Genomic DNA, 20,858 nt, shown 5'->3' on the forward strand with positions numbered 1-20,858 from the left:
TAATGAGTGGCCACTTGTCCCAAAGACGCTTTTCCAAAAGACAATTGGACTTTTTGGGGTTTTTTTCTTTGAAAATGTTTTGCTTCTCATCCAGGAAGCTTCTTCTGCAGTGAAGAAGCTTCCTGTATGAGAAGTGAAAGGTTTTCAAAGAAAAAAACCCAAGAAAGTCCAGTTGCCTTTTGGAAAAGCACCTTTCGGACAACCATGATCTGGATGACTGAGAATCTCCATAGACACTGAGTGGCCACTTGGTTGTATTGACTATGGATGATGGAAGTCATGATCCTAAATAAATAGAAAACCTCAGATTGCTTCTCCCTGACAAAAAGAATGTGACATGTGTGGATTGAGTTAAATAAGGGCCATTTGAACTTTTGGAAGAGGACAAGGTGGGAATGGGAATACTGGGGTTCCATTCTATTTTTGCCAATCCTTTCCCATCTCTGCAGGCCTTAAACCAACAATGTGGTGCTGCATTCTACTCTTCAGTGTAGTTTGGGCTGTGGTCTGGTTCTTCCGTGACCAGCAGACTTTGAGCAACTTCAGAGACAAGTATGTTTTCATCACGGGTTGCGACACGGGTTTTGGGAACATGCTAGCCAAAAAACTTGACAAAAAGGGTTTCCGAGTGCTGGCAGGCTGCTTGACTCAGAAAGGAGCTGATAACTTGGACCGCACCAGCTCGTCAAACCTGCGCACCACACTGATTGATGTTACCAGCTCCGAAAGCATCTGCAAAGCAGTGGAATGGGTGAAAGCTGAAGTGGGTCGAAAAGGTGAGTTTCACCCCAGCAGGGATCAAAGGGAAGATAGAAGAGTATGTGGAACCAAGAATAGAATTACAGCTGTTTGAACTCCTTCAGCTTTCCTACATAAATACTCATTACACTATTCTTATAAGCCAATGTTTCTCGACCTTGGCAACTTAAAGACATGTGGACTTCAATTCTGAGAATTCATCAGTTTCTTCGTTTCTGTTGTGGTCACAGGGCCTGCTTTCATAAAGCTGTCTTTAGTTCACCATACCTTTGCTGGAAATCCCAACAAAATCAGATTTTTCCAGCAGATCCATCAAAGTAGTCTCAACTTCATAGCCTGCCCGGAGTCTAATTGGATCAGGTTTGTCTCATCCTGAAAAATCACCATTCTCTTAGCTTACCCAACTATGGGAGGCTAGCGTCTTTTTGTAATTTCCCATTTCTGAGAAATTCAGGGCAAGCTTCTTAAAGATGGTCTAGTAATTGCCTCTTTTAAACAAAGGAGGCATCCTACTTTCCCTCAGAGAGGCATTCATGATGTTAACCAGGTGTCACTAGTAAGCTCCAGGCTAAGTTACAAGCAGTGGTGGGATTCAAGTATGTGAACAACCGATTCTCTGTGTGGATGCCGCTTCCGGAAGTTCGTTCTAGGCCTGGGCAACAAAAAATTAGCTACTGGTTCTGCCGAACTGGTGCGAGCTGGCTGAATCCCATCACTGGTTACAAGCTAAGTTGGACAAGGATCCAGAAGACAAGCAGTGGAATGTACCATTTCAAGGAGTCCATCCATGTCCTCCTGTATCATAAAACCAATCTATTATATACAAAAGAGCGACAAGACACCCCACTGTTAACTGTATACCAAAGATGACATCCAGATGAAGGCTCAAAGATGCCTTCATCTGCAAAAAAAATAAATCCCTTATAGAAAATGGTATACTGTAATAAGTCCTCCAGAGGTCTGAGAGGAGGAAGAAGTGGAAGAGTACTAGGTACCTCCCTCACAAACAAAATTCAACAGGCCATGGGGTTGCCTATGCAATACATTCAAGGAGAACACTGCTGTTTTGCTGCCCATTTATCTGATTTGTCAGATCTTCCTTCACCTGCATTCTTAGTCTGCCTTGGTGCTTTATACCTATAGTATAAAGGTAAAGGTTTCCCCTGTCCATTTGTGTCCAACTCTACAGGGCGGTGCTCATCTGCTTCTTAGCTGAGCAAGTTAACGTTGTTCAAAGACATGACCATTCTGTGGTCATGTGGTCAGCATGACTACACTGAGGGGCACAGAATGCTGTTACCTTCCAAATGAAGTGGTACCTATTTATCTATTCACATTTGCATGCTTTCGAACTGCTAGATGGGCAAGAGCTGGGGCAAGGATGGGAGTTCATCCCAACGTGAGACCCAAGCTGTCAGCTTTCCATCTGAAAAGCTCAGCATCTTGAATCGCTGAGGTAGCATAGAGCTACCTTTAAAAGGGGTGAAACAAAATCCTTGAGAGCAACAATGATAGATCTAGCAAGCTCTATGTTCCTTATACTAACCTTAATCATTGATAATGGATAACTAGTGCAATTAATCTGAAATCTTTCCATGCTGCCTTGGAATCTTGGACTATTAGTCCATTGCCACTAATTCAACCTTAACCATACGGTGATCCATCCGAGACAATGAAAAAAAATGAGGTGCCCCCAACACCTGCTGACCATCTTGGATATTCAGAACAAAATTCCAATACAAACACATGACCTATATTACACGTTCCCAGCTGGGATAGACCTATAGCTGTCATGGGTACTATGAACTCCTGAACTCTTCCAGACAGACCAGCAACCAGAGTAGATTTTGAAACCCTTCAGCACCAACTCCAAGTCCAGCTTTCATTTCAGTCCATCATTCTGTTAGCCAACAGAGTGGGGAGTTACATTAACAGAATTCCCAGTCTATCTCTGATCCTACATCTAAGTTGCACACGCATTGTTCCACTTATATCCAATGATCCAATGTGGGATGTGGGATCAGAGATAGGTCCAGGTCTCTTACAAGTATCTTGGTAATGGAAAGATTATTTTTATGAATTGCATCCATCTACTTACCCTGGCTTGCTGCAGAGTGCACAAACCGGAGAAACGGGGGCCACACGAGGCCATGGCTTCCCTACAACTGAGGTTGGAGCATAAACAGAAAAACACTGCACCATACAGTATTTGAAGAGGAAGCCCTTTGCAGTTTGTTTGGTGAACAGGAGGGAGATTTTTCTCATCTCTCTCTCTCTCATCTCCCAGGACTCTTTGGTCTGGTGAACAATGCAGGTTTAGGCAGCTCTATTGGCCCCACAGAATGGATGACCGTGGAAGACTACCGCAAAGTCATGTCTGTTAACACCTTTGGAATGATCGAGGTATCATTGGCCTTCCTGCCATTGCTCAAGCAAGCCCGTGGCCGAGTAGTCAATGTTTCCAGCGTCCTGGGGCGGGTTTCAGCCAATGGTGGTGGCTACTGCATTTCCAAATATACAGTGGAGGCCTTTTCCGACAGCCTCAGGTAGGTGGGCTGGATGTGCGCTCATTCTTCCAGGTCCACAGTAGCCTTTTGGAGTCTCCCTGGTGCCTGCTCTTAGCGCAGTGGTTCTCAACCTTTTTAATGCCGTGACCCCAACCAGTCGTAAGTCGAGGACTAAACTGGTCGTAAGTCGAGGACTAAACCGGTCATAAGTCGAGGACTACCCAACCGGTCGTAAGTCGAGGACTTTCCCTGCCCGGGAGCGCCGCGCATGCGTGGTTCTGCCCCCTGCGCCGGCCGAGGCGTAGCTGGCAAGCGGCAGAGACAGAGCAGGCCGACCACCAGCTGGCCCAGCCCAAGGGAGGTAAGGCACCCGCCGGAAAAGGGGAAAAAAATGGCGGACAAACAAAATGGCGGACAGCCTTGCTTGGCGACCCCTGTGAAATAGTCGATCGACCCCAAATGGGGTCCCGACCCACAGGTTGAGAACCACTGTCTTAGCGTAACAATTATTGTTATTAAAACGGATGTCTTCTGCAACCCATGCAATAACCAGACTGGGTTGTTTCCCCCATTTTCAAAGATTTCACGGTGCCGATTGTTTCTAGAGAGGGAAAGTTATCACTAAATAGGCATGTTGATCATGCATAATCTGTGGCAACAACTAAGTACCCCATTATTGGGGTCTCAAGGAATGTTATGGATCTTTACAGATAGGTATAAAGAATATGATTCAATCCTTCACAATATTTTTTTTTTCCAGGAGGGACATGTATCATTTCGGGGTAAAAGTCTCCATTGTAGAGCCAGGCTTTTTCAAAACAGCCATGACTAATCTTGAAACAATAGAGGTTGCCCTGCGGCACAACTGGGACCGAATGAGCCCTGAAGCCCAGCGGAGCTATGGTGAAGATTTCTTTCACAATTGTGAGTACTGAGGCCTACTAGAATATGGTTGGAAGCAGGGGGGAAACTACTCCCGTTTGAAGCCATGTTCTATAAAATCTCTTCCAAAGAAACGCATCGTGGCAATAGCCATATTGCAGGGTTTAACAAGATATTTCGTTCCCATCCCCACACTTAAAACACTAAAACCTGCCAAAAAGTGACTGAAATCATTCTGGAAAAAAAAAAAAGAAAAGAGCTTTTGGGTAGGCCTTGCTCCCATTGTCATCCTTATTTTTGTGTTTTTTTAAAAAAATATATCAAAATTTGGTATTTGGCCCCTAAATTTCAATAGCATAGCAACAGCAATGGACCGCTCCATAGTGCTTTACAGCTGTCTCTAAGCGGTTTACAGTGTCAGCCTATTGCCCCCAACAATCTGGGTCCTCATTTTACCGACCTCGGAAGGATGGAAAGCGGAGTCAACTTTGAGTTGTGAGAATCGAGCTCCTGGCAGTCAGCAGAATTAACCTGCGATACTGCATTCTAACCACTGCGCCAGCATGTAGACTATTAGACCACTGCATCTGCATGTGCAACTTCCTACCTGTCCTAACACCACCAAAAGAATTGTGCTGGTAAGTCTTGCATCCCAGCCAAGATTTGAGTAAAGTTTTTCAGTTTGTTGGTTAAATACAGAATGGAAAACACTTTTCCCAACATGGTGCCCATCAGAAGAATTGAACCCCCATCATTTTATACTGTCAGGAGTATAAACACCTGTCTTTAGCTAGTTGTCTGAGGACCATCTGATTGAAGACTGTTAATTTAGGACTAGGAGAAGTCAAGTGTTAGCTTTACGGGACCAGCTAACGAAGAGTCAGTATCTTACATTAAGACAAAAGACATCCTGAAACAGTAACAAGTCACCTCTTATTAGGCCAAAAGTTTAATTTCTATGATTTCCATCTCTCTATAGACTTGAAAGTCCAGAAATTCATCATGAACATCGTCTGTGATTCTGACCTCAGCAAAGTGACAAACTGCATGGAGCACGCCCTTCAAGCTAAGCACCCTCGCTCTCGTTACAGTGCAGGATGGGATGCTAAGTTTCTGTGGCTGCCAATCTCTTATCTACCTTCCTTTTTGGTGGATATTTCCCTGTCTATCATCTTACCAAAGCCAGCTCAGCGGGTGCGCTAAAAGCTGCCTCCTTATGATCAAGCTTGAGGCCTAAATATTGACAAATCATACTCCTGAAAATAATAAATAAAAAGGATTATTCAGAGAAAGCTGTTGTCTCACCAGATCTGGTTTCACAGGGTGGTATGGAAACATTTCCAAATTGTGAGCTTACACCCTCTTACTATCCAGATGCTGAGAAATCATGAAGAACAGGGGTACTTGGATGCAGAAGGGAAATGTTCGGTAGATTGACTGAATAATCGGTGCCAACATAAAAGCACCTGACAAAAAGTAGGCACCATTTTTTTTCCAAGCAAAAGCTTTTTTAGTGAGTCTCTGAAGTACACACATGACAATGCAGGAAAGGGCAATATTTAAATCTTAATTGCAGCCTTGGAGGAAAGGATTTAGGTAAAATCAGTTGTTCTGAATATCAAAACACTTGTAGTTTATTGTCTTAACTTCCATCACCAAATCACACCACTGTGGCAGAATTTCAGAGAGAGAACTTGAAGAGACTTTGGCAAAAGACCAGGGACTGCTAACTGTTGTGGTAGGTTGTAGATTGCCCATCAGTCCAACTTTCATGCATCCATCCACTCTGTAGGGAATTTTAAAGTTATGAGTAGGAAGTTCTACTGGTCTTTTTGTTGTAGAACCCGCTAATATCTGAAAACCTTTGCTACCTTATCGTATACATGCCCAAGTCTTCTATTTAGAGGTGGAATAGATACCAAAGGTTCACCTGTAGGTTAGGTGAATGTATGGAGAAATGGAGCCCTAAATACATGTTTACAACAAGAGTTATGCTTTCCCAGTTTTAATCCTGATGGATAATAGATGATGGAAATTCATTAGGATTCAGTATGGGGGCTTAGGTTACATTCAACCAATTGGATCTCTCAATTTTTCACTGAGCTCAAAGGATGACCTAACATCCTTTCTTTGACTTTGCTTCAGGCAAAAATAGTTCTTAAAGTTAGAATTCTATTTTTAGCTAGGCAGCTCTGTTAAGGAGTGTGTATATTAACTTGATTTTTCAAAAACGTCAGCAAACCTAGCACAATGTAATGATACTTAGCAGCAACCCTTAAGAATGGGCAACCAGGTACACAAAAATACTGAAAGCAAGACTGCCTCCGATGATTGGAGATAGAGGTAAGAGGAAGAAGATAGAACTTGCAATTCTCCACAACGGCAATCAGAGGGCGATTTTGGCACCATGGGGCGTTCCTTGTATAAACATATTAATTTGATAAACATAATCTATTACTTAATATTGGAAGTTTAATATGACGTTAGCTTAATTGAGAAAGGATAACTTTTAGAGCCAACTGAGGCTGATGAGTCTTCTTCCATGGTGCTAGTCTAGGAGCAGGGCTGCGACTGTCATGGCTTGTAAAAGCCCAGATAGGAAGTGCTTTAATAATGACCAAGAACTAAAATCCTGTGGAAAACCAAAGAGAGGGAGGAGAACAAAGGAATACAATTCGCATTTCCCAATACAGGAACTCCTCGACTTACAACCACAATTGGGACCAGAATTTCCATTGCTAAGCAAGATGGTTGTAAATTTATTACCTTTTTTGCCACGGTTGTTAAGCAAATCACGTGGTTGTTCAGCAAATCTGGCTTCCCCCCTTAACCGCAGGGCAGGGGAAGGTTGCAAATGGCGACCCCATGTCCCTATCATTGATACATGTCGGTTGCCAAGCACCCAGATTTCAATCATGTGCCCGACCGTAGGGATGCTATGATGGTTGTAAGTATGAGGACTAGTTGTAAGTCACTATAACTTTTAGTAACAGACACTAAACAAATGACTGTAAGTCCAGGACTACCTGTAAAGGGTAAAAATACATATATCCACATCGAGAACCCTCTTGATCCAAACACATTGCACAACTCAATGTTAAATAAGGTCTCCTACATTTCTGGAGTTGTTTATAACTCAATATATTATTCCAATATTACATAAAGAAGCCATGTCCTACCAACCGTCCTCTATTTTTTAAGAGACAAGAGGGTGAGGAAAAGCTAAAAAATGGTCAATGGAGAAAAGGCACTATACAAATAAGTCACAACACATGGGTGAAACAATATCTTTTATTTTCCAAATAGCAAATTATTGGCTAAAAATATTAGCCCTGATAATTTTCCTTCTTATTATGACCTATATAGAATGAAGAGTCTACCTTTCCCAAGGAAAAGAGAAATAGCTGAACACATAAGACAGTCTACTTGAAAGGACTCAAAAAGGTAGAATAAGGTCTTTAAATATACTTGCTCACATCTATTAAGGGCTCTAGGAACATATTGCCAGAAGCCCACTAGGTGGCACACAAGTCTCACGTGAAGGATAATGCAAGGTCTAGAAGTTGCAGTGAGGTGCAAGGAATGGATTTAAATCTGCCCGTTATGGGAGAGAAAGAAAAGAGATAAGGCAACATGTGAATCCTTTGAGGGCAGCATATATTTTTCTAACAGGCAACAGAAGAAGAGGCATGCACCCAACCCTGTCCCATTGGCACATGATGGTCAACTGTATCCCCAGAGAAGTGGAGATGAAAGTATTCCAGAGCGTTGTGATTGGGCCTCATAACAGCCAAGATGTACAGGAACAGAAACTACTACATGACCTCATAGCCACTGCGGATTCCTTTCATGAGACAACAGGCAAAAATGATGCCCAGGAGCTGGAAAAAAAACGAGAGAAAAATTATTTAGTCCTGATGTTTTCTTCAGAAATAGCAAGACTGTAGGAGCCGTGGGGGTGCAGTAGTTAGAATGCAAGATTGAAGGCAAACTCTGCCCACAGCCATATATCTATATAATCGTGTTTGTGGAAGGTAATCTGCTTTTGTGAAATTCACTTTCTCAAGAACACAAACCAGAACAAGGCTACTAGCTTTTACCAGCAAAACAAAGATGCAGGTAGGCATGTTCAGATGAGAACCCGTTCCCACAAACAACAGCTTTTGTACCTCAAAGAAGGCAATGCCCAACGCAACTGCAGCCACAATCACAATGTGTTTCTTCAGCCACTCTTCTATTTTTGTCACACAACCCTGCAGGGAAAGAAAACAATTATTTGGAGGATTCTCTCAAGACTCAAGCTGGAGCAGAAAGTCAGTGTAGCTTCATAGGCTTAATCCTAGTTTCTAGGGAAACTAGGATTAATAAGCTCCTACATGAACTAGAGATCACTAGATGATTTTGGATTAGGCCAAGGATGCCTAACCGTGGCCACTTTAAGACTTGTGGACTTCAATTACCAGAATTCCTCAGCCAGCATTATCAGCCAGAATGCTGGCTGGGGATTTCTGGGAGGTGAAATCCATAAGTCTTAAAAGGGGCAAGGTTGGACACTCCTGGACTAGGCATAGTCTCTAAACCTAGCCTACTTCACAGAGTTGTAGCAGGGAGGTTACTAGGGCAGATTTCTACTTGCTCTGCCTTTCATCAAGAGCTCAAAGCAGAATGAATAAACAAATACGCCACCCCAACACTCTTGTCATACAAACCACATCAAAAGTATTGTCCTGAGTGGGATTTTTGGTACAGTCCATGGCTTTCCTGCAGCAGGAGGCGGGTACACGTCCAGACTTCAATTGTGTGACATTAAACCAGTCAGTATAATTGGTGACTCCACAGCAGGAATACTACAATTGGGGAATGAGAAAAGAGAAGAGGCGAATATTTTAATGAAAACGGGGTTTGAGTTTTTCTGAGTCTTCAATATCTGACTTGCATCTGATTAAGAGGAAGCTTTTTAATAAACCCATTGTTGTGCCTCATCTAATGCTGGACAGGGATCCAGGAGTCCCAGTATAAGTCCAGGCCAGCTGCCCATCAGCTTCATTCTCACACATATAGAACTGGAATGGTTAGAGCAGGGGTAGTCAACCTTGGCTCTTTTATGACTCGTGGACTTCAAATCCCAGAATTCCTGAGCCAGCACAGCTGCCTCAGGAATTCTGGGAGTTGAAGTCCACGAGTCATAAAAGAGCCAAGGTTGACTACCCCTGGTTTAGAGCTCAGCCTTTTCCTCTCCCTTTTTAACAGAAAATATTCACATCTATATCTTCCTTGACGCGTATTCCAACTATTCTGCTCCCGCCACTTTGAGCCCGCATCTCTCCTGTGCCTTTCGTCCTCCTCTTCCAGAAGCCTCCTCCGCCTCCCCCCCCCCCCGTTGTCCCGTTTCAACTGAAAATGCAGGTTCTCCAACTGCTATTAACTGCAGGGTATCTATCAGCCTGCAGGTGGATTTGCTCAATTAGGTGTAGGAAAAGCAATGCAACAAATATCACACAAGACTGTAACTGTGGACATTTGGACAAGCTGTTTTGGAAAGGGAAGGACTGTTGAAGGCAATACTGAAAATCAGGAGAGGGAACTCTGCAAAGAAATTAGGAACCCTTTTTTAAAATAATAATAATAATAATAATAATAAATCCGCTATTTATAATGCCATCACTGCTTTGCCAACCCTTGAGTCTAGAAGCAGACCTTTATGGTAGACTCACTTTCTTCTGCAATTCATCCAAAGATTTTTGAATGACTGAATCATTGCTGTACTTAATCATTTCTTGCTGGATTTCATCGTTAATCACTGATCGGACCTGGGAAAGAAAACAAAGGAAGAGAGGTAGTAAGATTCAAAAAGTTTCCATAGGATCTCATATGAAGAATGAAACCACCTCAACGTGGTTTCTCTAAAGATGGACATCATAATCTGGGCCTAACCTCTATGCCAGCCTTTGCCTGTGCTGGCTGGGGAATGCTTGGAATCGTGGTCCAATACCTTTCCCCCCCCCCAGAAAATTTCATTATTTAAGGGTAGAAGCAGTGGTGGGATTCAGCTGGTTCGCACCACTTCGGCAGAAACGGCAGCTAATTTTTTGTGGTCTAGGCCCAGAATGGACTTCCGGAATCGGCATCCACGCAGAGAACTGGTTGTTCACCTATTTGAATCCCACCACTGGGTAGATTACAGTAGCATCGTTCCTGAAGGTCTCTCTTACCTTGTCCTTAAAGATGTATCCTGCAATGGCAGCTGCAATCTCCACCAGGAAGATTATAGTCAACAGCACAGCAAACTAAAGAGGAAAAAAAAATCTGTAAACACTCTGGAGAGGAAGAAATGGATCCCAACTGTTGTGTCTCCCTTTATTTGGGATTTTGTGATTAACGAGACAAAAATGAACTGCCAGTTTGGCTCGCATTAACTCACCTCCAGATAAAGTTGTTTTCCCCAAACTGGAAAATATTTTGTCAAACAAGTTTTCAATTCTGGTTCTCTATTATGGTCATGAACTAGGCTTCTTCTACATCAGAATGTTTGGTTGGGAGTTTATAAGTTGCTTGTTTTTTATTTCTTTACTTATTCTATGTATATGAACACCCACTCACTCATATCTATAAAGCGCCAATTGAATAGGACTGCACCACCAAATAAAGCCACTTGTAGGCAGGGGTAGGCAGCCTTGGCTCTTTTATGACTCATGGACTTCAACTCCCAGAATTCCTGAGCTATCATGGCTCAGCTTGGAAACCTCTCCCTTTCCCATCAGCATGGCTGGTTCAGGAATTCTGGGAGTTGAAGTCCACGAGTCATAAAAGAGCCAAGGTTGCCTAGCTTCCATGTTCATCTAGGAAAAACAAATTTCTTAGCTTCCCAATGAACCTCTGCCCCATAACTTTACACTTCTCTCCAGTGTTTGCCAATGCACTTCAGCTTATGGCAACAATTTTAGCGAGGTTAGACCCAGCACACAAAGACAAGTTTTTAAAGACAAACATGTAGTCTCTACATCTCTTGTGGGTCCTTCTAATATTCATCACCAATCTATAGCTTGCCAAGACCTTAGATTTATCCAGAAACACCCACTCGCAGTCTACAAGACTTTGGCCAACGGGGACCTTTTGCCACTATGATTTTAAAACACATTAAAGGCAATTTCTGTTGGGAATCAAGAGGCATTTCTCCACAGAACAGCACATCATGCTCTATATATTTCCATGAAGCAACCAGGAACCTAAATTATGCAAAAGATATACACAGCTGTTGACATGACTTCGCACAGAAGTTTTACCACAGAAAGATTTTTAAATGATTTTGAAATACAGTTTTTGACCCAAGATGTTCATTTCTAACAGAAAGGCCCAAATAAATCTCCTGAATGGATTTCACAAGTACTGTTAAGCCCTGAATATTTCTGTTCTTATTACGGTTTCTCCAACTCTCTTAAGTGCAAAGATTAATGACTGACAAAGTACTGATAAAGCCCTTCAAAGTTTTAAATATCTAAAACTGTAGTTTTAATCTTTTAGTTTTACTTTTTTTATAACTAGTAAGCCTGTCTGGAGTCACCTTGTAGGGGAGATGGGCGGCATAAAAATTAAATAAATAAAAATATACTTTCTAAATTATTTTTAAAAGGCTCTGGATTAGATTGGAACATTCCTTTTTGAATCCTCTTCTCAACAGCAAAAGTGTTACTATAATATGGTCTGTGGCCATAATGCTTTAATCCTCAATATGGTACTGATGGAGGTCATTCTTGGTGCCCACCGTGCTACCTGATTCACTTCACTGTTGAACATGTTTTTAAAATGAAATGGGAAGCTGGCATGCTAAAAAGTAAAATGCTAACGTCCACCATTTATTTATTTTTAAAAAAAATCCAATTAAAGCTTCTGGACCTCACAAGCATCCTTAAAAAATAACATGCTCTTAACATCGCCCAGGTATGTCCACCAATTCAAACAACCAGGAACAGCAGTTGCCAGATGACATACGTTTCAGCCCCAGGGGCCTGTGGCGGAGAATTGTCAGGTGGCACATTCCTAAGAAACACTTCCACAATGAGACATAGATAAATCTGCAATGTGACTGCGTTAACAGAGTCTGTTTGATTTCTCACGTTTCCCATTTCCCAAGCTCCCCAAAATAACGCTACAGTTCCGATTCTTTGTCTGAATGCACCATCCGAAGCTGGAATAAGGTCATCAGCAATTTCATAGCCCCCCCGCCCGTTTCTTCTCCATCACCCCCCCTCACCGTGGTGACCATGCAGTAGTTTTCTTTCACTGCCCCACAGCAACCAAAAAAGGAGATGAAGAACACTATAACGCCCACGGACAGGATGACAATGGGAGCAGCAGAAGCTGATGGTGGGCCGGTCACCACCAGGGTGTTTTTGAGCTCGATTTGTACGAAAATCCCCAGGGCAATCAGAGCAATTCCGCAGAGCTGTAGAGAAGAAAAACAAAGCATCAGCATTGGGATAATGAGAAGCAGGGAAACAGCGATGTGGAGAAGGTGGTGCCTTCTCTTCCATGGACGTGTTCCAGAGGAGGCTAGATAGGTATGTGTTGATGTTTTAATTACATTACGGCACCGAGCAGGAGGCTGGACTCAAATAGGCTTTTCCAACTCTTAAGATTCTGTCATAATCTTAGAAGGGCTGCATCTGTGAAGGAAAATAGGCCAAAGACACCGGTGTGGAAGACCTTTAACCCACCAGTTTGTCTCCTCTGAAAACCCTCTTGGCTCCTGAATTTTAATGGCATGGTGGTCAGGAATTGGTGGCATGCTTTCCTATTTCTTTGAGTCACGAAATAAGAAAACTAAAATAACTACCATTTTACCTGTAGCCAACCTCTTTGGTATCCATAAGGCACTATGTCCTACCTGGTTTTATTCAGCTATTTCTAGATGTTTAAAATTTAAGCAAAACAATTGAACGGGAAGCTCTGGTGCCACAAAGCTTTAATTTCAAGAAAGCTTCAGGTTTCTCTTTCTCTCTCTTTAAGAAAGGGGGGGAAAAAAACCCAGCAGCTAAGTTCAGGAAAACAGAAAACCACATCTCAATGTGTGGGTGATGCTGCTCTGTGCGTTATCAACCACATCCTCCAGGGGCCTTGTTTATGTGTTAATTTAGATCCCACCTTTCTTTCCGGAGTCCAAGGTTCAATATGCACATTCCCTCCTCTATTTTTCTTATAAAAAACTATCTGATAAGTTGGCCTGAGGGACAGCAATTGCCCCAAAGTTATTCAATGAACTTTCAGGGCTGACTGTGGTTGAACCTGAATCATCTCTGCCCAACAACTCAAACATCACACCAACTAGCTCTTATTCAGTGCAATTCCCCAATCATTTTCCTCTCTTCTGATATAAATGAATCCTTATCAACTTTGGTCCAAATGTTATCCTCCCCTCAAGCAACAGAGTTAATCTGAGAAGTTCCCCTATTTTATATATTCCAATGCTAACTCCAACTAACCCAGCTTCAACCTCAGCCTCAAAATGGTGGCATAGGCAAATGGATACATTTGGAATGCTTGATGTTTTGTCCTCCTTCTCCCATGAAAGTATTCCATCCCTTATTATATGTACGGGGCCAACTTTGGAGAAAAGCCTGCTAAGTTATTCTCTACTTGTTGCCTTCAGGTAAGCTGAGTGAAACTCCCATCAGCCCAGTGGGCTGGATCATGCAGGGAATGAGGGGGAATTTGTAGTCCAATTCTTAAGCAGTGTAGCCATCTAGAAAGAGGGCATTAGCTATTTTTGCCATATATTGTTTGTGTCAATAGCACAGCGTGAGCAATCAGATATCCTCTAGATTTGTTTGCTTACAATATCAACCAGTAGTTAGAAATTGTGTGTATTGCCGTCCAGAACACAATAACCAGGGTATCAGATTGTTTATTCTGAACAAAGGGAAATTGACTCATTCATTTATTTAATTTCAGCACCATCCAACTCCAAAGAGACTCTTAAGAGATTTGAAGCGAAGGTAAAGTAATAATTTCCTGAACATTATGGACCACATCAGAACAAGCTTCTTAAAAATGAAATGGGGACAGTAGATAAAAATAATAGGATAGTATCTTGCAAAACTGGGACGAAATAAAGAAAGCAAGACTTGTGTATTTTTTTGCTATCAAATCATTCATACAATTATATTTGAATTGCTTGCTTTAATCATTAATCTACTTATAACTTCAGTTTTTAGAACACATATATCATGCTATTTTCCAGCATAATCGATCTTTTTACAACTTTTTAAAGCTCATCTTGTTATATTGTATGCTGCTGTAAAGAAGGTATCCTATCCCCTTACATTACCGCCTCTTCCAAGATTAGCAGGTCTGATCAAAAAGCTCTGTCTTAATTCTGCAAGAAAACAACCAAGCTCAGAGACCATCAAGGAACTCTCATGGACGTAATCTGTTTACAATATTCTCCACTTTTTAAATTTTTTTGTATTCTACATTTCATAAACCAACCAAGGTCATCAGATTGTTTATTCTGAACAGCATCACAAAGGGAAATTGACTCATTCATTTATTTACTTTCAGCACTATCCAACTCCAGAGTGACTCTTAAGAGATTTGAAGTGAAGGTAAAGTAATAATTTCCTGAATTCCACAGACCACATCAGAACAAGCTTCTTAAAAATGAAATGGGGACAGTAGATAAAAATAATAGGATAGTATCCTACAAAACTGGGACAAAATAAAGAAAGCAAGACTTGTGTATTTTTTTGCTATGAAACCATCCATACAATTATATTTGAATTGCTTGCTTTAATCATTACTCTACTTATAACTTCCGTTTTTAGAACACATATATGCTATTTTCCAGCATAATCAATCTTATAACTTTTTAAAGCTCATCTTGTTATACTGTATGCTGCTGTAAAGAAGGTATCCTATTCTCTGATCAAAAAGCTCTGTCTTAATTCTGCAAGAAAACAACCAAGCTCAGAGAGCATCAAGGACCTCTCATGGATGTAATCTGTTTACAATATTCTCCACTTCTTTAATTTTTTTGTATTCTACATTTTATAAACCAACCAAGGTCAGTAAAACTACCACATGCCAATAATATCGATCAACTAATACTAATTAATCCACTAAATACAATCCAAATTAACAATTCACCACAGATCCAGCCATAATTCATGATGGGCAACTAAGTGCTGATGAATTCCTGTCTAAATTAGTCTTAACTGGGTTTCCAAAACCTTGTGCACTTCCATTCAAATATTAACTAAGTCCAACTTTTTTAAGCTCAGCCACTGCCAATGAGATGAGATCACTTCCTGCACTTATAATGATGAACCACCATGGACATGTCAGTGGGAGAAGTTTGAGCCAGGACCACAAACTTATTTTAGCCAGTCTAGTGTGCTGTATGGATCTCAGGGAAATACTTTCAAAACCATGCCCTCTTTTCACCATTCAAGTGAAAATCAAACACATTTTTAATATACATAATATTTAATTTTCAATATTTATTTTTTCCTCACAAACGAAAGGTCTTTCAATTCCCTTTCCCCTGCGTTTTCCAATAGCTTGTTCTTAAGTGGCTCATGAAATCAGATATGCAAATACACTGTCTCTTGGTTTCCTTTTCCTCTTTAAAAATGCTTATTTAATCCTACCAAGGATCTGGTTGCACAAGCCACAAATTTGGAACTCAGATATATATGGAAACTTTCTCTATGAAGATGACTAAGATGGGGGGAAATTTGCATTTTGTACTTGAGAGTCGAAACTCTGCTTGGGTTGGATTAAGTCATGTTAAAATCTGCTTGCTTTTTTGGTTACAGATACACAGGCAGAAAATAGTTGTGTTCAAAACAAACCATGGCCCCAGACTATAAAACAGCAGGTTGTGTATTAGAAAACACTTTGGCACATGTGCTTAATAGAATCAAATTACTAACTGGTCTCTCAAGGAAGGATAGCAAGGACAAAGAGACTAAAAGCTTCAGAACAGGAACTGCAGTATTTTTAAAAAACAAGCAAAAGATATTTTTTTTTAAAAAAAGAACTCTTCTTATAGCATTAAGGCTAATCTTAATAAAAAGTTCTGGATCTCCAAAAAACACAGAAAGTCTCCTCTCCAACCTTTGCCACACATTTCCCAAATAATTAGAACTTCCTGGATTTAGTGTTTATCTTTTACCCTATCACAGCAGGATGGACCCACCCAAAGCAAAGAGACTCAGCCTATATCCTGATAGCACACTTAGCTATTTTCCATGGTAGCCCAAGCGTGAAAGGCAGACACAGTAGAATTATTTCTACTGTAACAAGAATATTTGTATTTGTATCCTGTTATTTATTATTTTTAACAAATAACTCATGGAGGCAAACATCCAGCATACCTTCCTCCTATTTTCTCTACAACGATCCTGCAAGATGAGTTGGGCTGAAAAAGAGTGACCAACCCAAAACCACCCCGCTGGCTTTCATGGCTAAGGCAAGACTGGAACTCACCAGCTCCTGCTTCCTAGCCTGGTGCCTTCACCACTAAACACAGGCAGCCAGAAGCAGAAATTCCTCTTGGCCCAACTCCAGGGAACGTGAAACTCCCCAGGTCTGATGTAGATGGAAGAGGAAACAGAAAGAGCGCTCATATACTTTTGATTTACGGCTGTCCTTTACAATAGATTGACCCACACTTGTTACGATTCACCAGTCTCAACGTATTTAGGGCGCATATTTTACACATACACACGTATAGATGAAGGAGAATATTTGTAGCTCGGGGTTGAAATGAGGGGTCCTTGGTGCTCTCTGAATTTGCTTGTTTTCTTGCAGACGTTTCATTACCCTAACTAGGTAACATCATCAGTGACACCAGAATATAAACCGACAGCCAGCAGCACTCCTTACTAGCACTGATGGTGTAACCTAGTTAGGGTAATGAAACGTCTGCAAGAAAAGAAGCAAGCTCAGAGTGCACCAAGGACCCCCCCCCACACACACACACATGTATAGAGGACTCCTTCAAAGAACAAGGAAAGACCCCGTATTGGAACACAGTGAACTGGAGTCACAATTAATTTGTCTTGCAGAAATGGTTTCAATACCTGTGATTATAAAGCAATCCCTTAAGGGTCAAGGGCAGGGGTAGGCAACCTTGGCTCTTTTATGACTCGTGGACTTCAACTCCCAGAATTCCTAAGCCAGCATGTCTCAGCTTGGAAACCTCTCCCTTTCCCCTCAGCGTGGCTGGCTCAGGAATTCTGGGAGTTGAAGTCCACGAGTCATAAAAGAGCCAAGGTTGCCTACCCCTGGTCAAGGGGAAAGATATGTTTGCTTTCCAGCATCAGGCATGGGTTTGATACTACAATCTGAGGATGCAAAATAACTGCATTTTAAATGGAAAAAAAATCTTAAGTGGAAAATATCACCTCTGCTGCTCCTTGTTCCTCGTCACTGAATAAATAGAACAGTGTTAACTTCTCTGTTAGGGATACTGCTTTGATTAACAAGGCACTTTAGGATTAATGTTTCTATAACAAAAGAGTTAAGAAAAGATTTTTAACCTTTTCCCCCCCTCAAATTGTTTCTACAATAAAATGACACTCCTCGTGACAATGATATATGGATTTCCTGCTTAAACTAGCACATTCACATGGTAGCCTTCTTCCTTACCAGTTTTCTCATAATTTTTTCATTCAGAATACCGAGGAACATTCTTTTGAATATTTGTCTAAACTGACCTTATACATACCTTAGGTCAAGGGTGTCAAACTTTCAACGTCAGGTGTTGTGACTTTTTTTCCATTGCTGGCAATGGGGTGGGTGCAGTTTCACCATGACGCATCCGGCCTGCGGGCCGGCATTTTGACACCCCTGCATTAGGTTTTCCCTTGTTATCAGGGGATTATCCCTTATACTACGGATCTCCAAACTTGGCAACTTTAAGAACTTGGGAACTGGCTGGCTGGGGAATTCTGGAAGTTGAAGTTCACAAATCTTAATGTTGCCAGGTCTGGAGTTCCCTGCCTTATACTATCAGGCTTCTTTCAGACAGCCATCAATCCTATTCTTTTACTACCTTCTACTAGCTGTTTTACATAGTCTTATGAAAAAAATACATTAATCACTAGTTCAAACACAAGTGGCACAGCAAACAAATAAAACAGAAAAGCAAAGCAAAGAAATCCACACCACTTACTCTTTCTACGTTTGCTTTTTCCCCTTTGCATTCAGATTATTCTATTGTGAAGGGGCAACGCTGTCTGGACAAGCATAAACAGACTATCTTGAAATAACAGTGCCTATCAAAAGTCTATTTTTGTTTTCGCATTACAGCCAGGCAACATCTGGCTGCTGCGTACATTAGAACAAATAATTCCAACAACTCCACTGTTCTGCCAAATAAAAGTTGGCTTACCGTTTCTAGAGAGCAAAAACCAACTACGAAGCTTTTCCTGAGTAGAAAAAGGATAACTTGGCACTTTCATGATTTGATTCCTGAACCACCCCAGATAATTGTTATATGTAGCTAAACCTGTTCTAAGATAAGATGCCAATTCTTGTGACTTTGGTCCAAACAGAATTAAAGAGAGGCATAGTCATAATTTATTTTCTCGCTAAGCATAAGGCCACCAAATGTTACGCTGAAAAATGACTTTCCAGATCATAGTTTCCCTTATGTAAATGGGGCCTAACAACAGGAAATAAACTAATACAGTATCTAAATTTCAAAGCCTACACAAAGCCTAAGACACAGGTTCTTGCTTACAAAATGTGGTCTTTTTTTTTTTTAATCTCTGGAAAGTAAAATCCCAGTAACTATCAACTTGCTCCTCTATAAAACTCAAAACAGTGGAAACCTAACACATATTTGGGCAGGGGTGTGCAAAAAGGGTTCTCCCACATTATTTAGTATCTTGATAATTTTCCAAGAGAAATTGTGTTATACATTTCTTCAAAAACAGGCAAATAGATATTTGAATCCAAGAACGAATGCCATTTTGCCACCAAAGTATATCTGTATATATATTTTCATTGTTCAAATACAATGAAAAACATGTACACAAAATCAGATTATCAAAATGCATCTCATTACTGAAATGCATATGTATATGTATATATGAGACATGATACTACTACAAAATATTTCAGAGTCTAGAACTAGGGATAGAAGACTTTTTTAAAAAGCAAGATTTCACATTTAATTCCCTTTTCTGTTTCACACCATAAGAATGCTCTTCACCCAGTTGTATTTATCATTTGGATTGCATTAAGAGAGAGAAAGAGAACATATGGCTAATTCACCCTTCTTGTGGTTAGCAAAATAAACACTATACAGTACTAAGAAAGGTCAATTGTCAAGTTCCTATCATCCATTTGGTCCAATAAAAAATTCCTGTTTCTCCAAAAGGAAATTCCAAGTTCTACAAGGGTATTGGGGGAGCCGTAAGGAGCATTGAGTAACTTGCTTATATATTAGCTCTTGCAATTTAACTAATTTAATCCAACTGCATCGACATAAAGCACTCCCAAGTGCTGCTGGGAAAAACCAACATCCTTTTTTAAATACAAAACCTCAACTGATCCCAGGGTTCCTTCCGTTGTTCCCACCTGCCCCTCACAAAGCCCACACCAAACTTTCTGTCTGTGTACATGCATTTTTTTCATACTACTCTACCAGTTCACCCACAAATTAGTATTACTCTATAGCTGTATCTATGTATTAAAGGGTACTGAATTAAAAAAAACTATATTTTTTGCAGAATTTCCTTCATAAAAAAGAAAAAAAAATACATATACAAAATATAAAAATATATTTAAAACAAATATAGAAACAAAAAATGGAAACTGAGATATTTAGACCCAAGTGGGAAAGCTATTCAGATCTTGTATGGCACACTTGTGTACCTGTCAGCAATTCCTTTAAAAAAACTACACCTTTTTTGGAGCTCATATGACAATCACCGACACCCCCCACCCCCAGAAAACCCTGGATATGTTTGAGTTAAGGAGGCAGCAAAGATACAACCCATAGGGCAATAATAGGGCAAATCCATTTCCTGTGAACAAATGTCCTTGCAACAAAATGGATAGTCAGCTTTTAAAACCGTCTGGGCTGTACCGCCCAGAATTTGTCACAATAGGTATTGAAAAGGGATGTAGAAAGTTAAAATTTATTTCTGTGGTTGAGCAATGTAGCAAGTCATGTTATTCTGCAGAATTAGGGTATGTAATCCAGATCAGTAAAAGTGCTTTTGAAAGTCTCGCTGAATTCCACAGAACCTTGTTTGCCAACACTAGAAACTGGCCCAGTGCTGCAAGCAGATCAGCAGGCTTTGCTGCCCTACAGAGAATACCGCAATGGCCCCTATGGTAAAAGCAACAATTTCTGCCACATCAGTCACTGAAAGGATAATATGCAGCTTCTAGTCTAACAGGAAACCACCAAGTTCTGGAACCCTGGTGGTTGGCAATTTCATTGGCCAAACTGATACGGAAAGTCTCAAAATGTTCAGCTATTTGTGGGCTGAACTTTCTACTTCAGCAGTTCTTCATGTTTTTTATGGAGAGTTATTTGTGCATTGGCCGGTTTTATACTAGGTCAGTAGTTTGCCATATGAAACCATTCCTATATGGAGAGACAGAGAAGCACATCTTCCTTCTAGCATATTAATTATATTCACCCACTGTAATAATAGCAATAATGTGGTTTGTTTGGTTTGGCTTAGCATG

General features: G+C 40.9%; 2 protein-coding genes across 4 annotated transcripts in view; one reads left to right on the forward strand and one right to left on the reverse strand.

Moving 5' to 3' along the window:
• Positions 1-463: 463 nt before the first annotated feature.
• RDH5 (retinol dehydrogenase 5) lies at positions 464-5,351 on the forward strand. The gene is made up of 4 exons (XM_015824195.1): positions 464-776; positions 3,047-3,305; positions 4,027-4,190; positions 5,128-5,351. The coding sequence occupies exons 1-4, from the start codon at positions 464-466 to the stop codon at positions 5,349-5,351; spliced, it is 960 nt and encodes a 319-aa protein (XP_015679681.1).
• Positions 5,352-7,421: 2,070 nt separating this feature from the next.
• CD63 (CD63 molecule) overlaps positions 7,422-20,858 on the reverse strand; it is a 15,608-nt gene continuing 2,171 nt past the window's right edge. For all 3 annotated transcript variants that reach the window (XM_015824199.2, XM_015824200.1, XM_015824201.1), the window contains exons 3-8: positions 12,400-12,591; positions 10,361-10,435; positions 9,863-9,958; positions 8,858-8,995; positions 8,318-8,401; positions 7,422-8,029 (exon numbers count right to left, since the gene is read on the reverse strand). In XM_015824199.2, the coding sequence (XP_015679685.1) occupies positions 7,964-8,029; positions 8,318-8,401; positions 8,858-8,995; positions 9,863-9,958; positions 10,361-10,435; positions 12,400-12,591 (651 nt within the window). In that variant the 3' untranslated portion in view covers positions 7,422-7,963. The remainder of the gene's footprint in view (positions 8,030-8,317; positions 8,402-8,857; positions 8,996-9,862; positions 9,959-10,360; positions 10,436-12,399; positions 12,592-20,858) is intronic.

Source organism: Protobothrops mucrosquamatus, unplaced genomic scaffold (assembly GCF_001527695.2).
Source record: "Protobothrops mucrosquamatus isolate PMUCROS unplaced genomic scaffold, P.Mucros_1.0 scaffold2158, whole genome shotgun sequence".
Classification (NCBI taxonomy): domain Eukaryota; kingdom Metazoa; phylum Chordata; class Lepidosauria; order Squamata; family Viperidae; genus Protobothrops; species Protobothrops mucrosquamatus.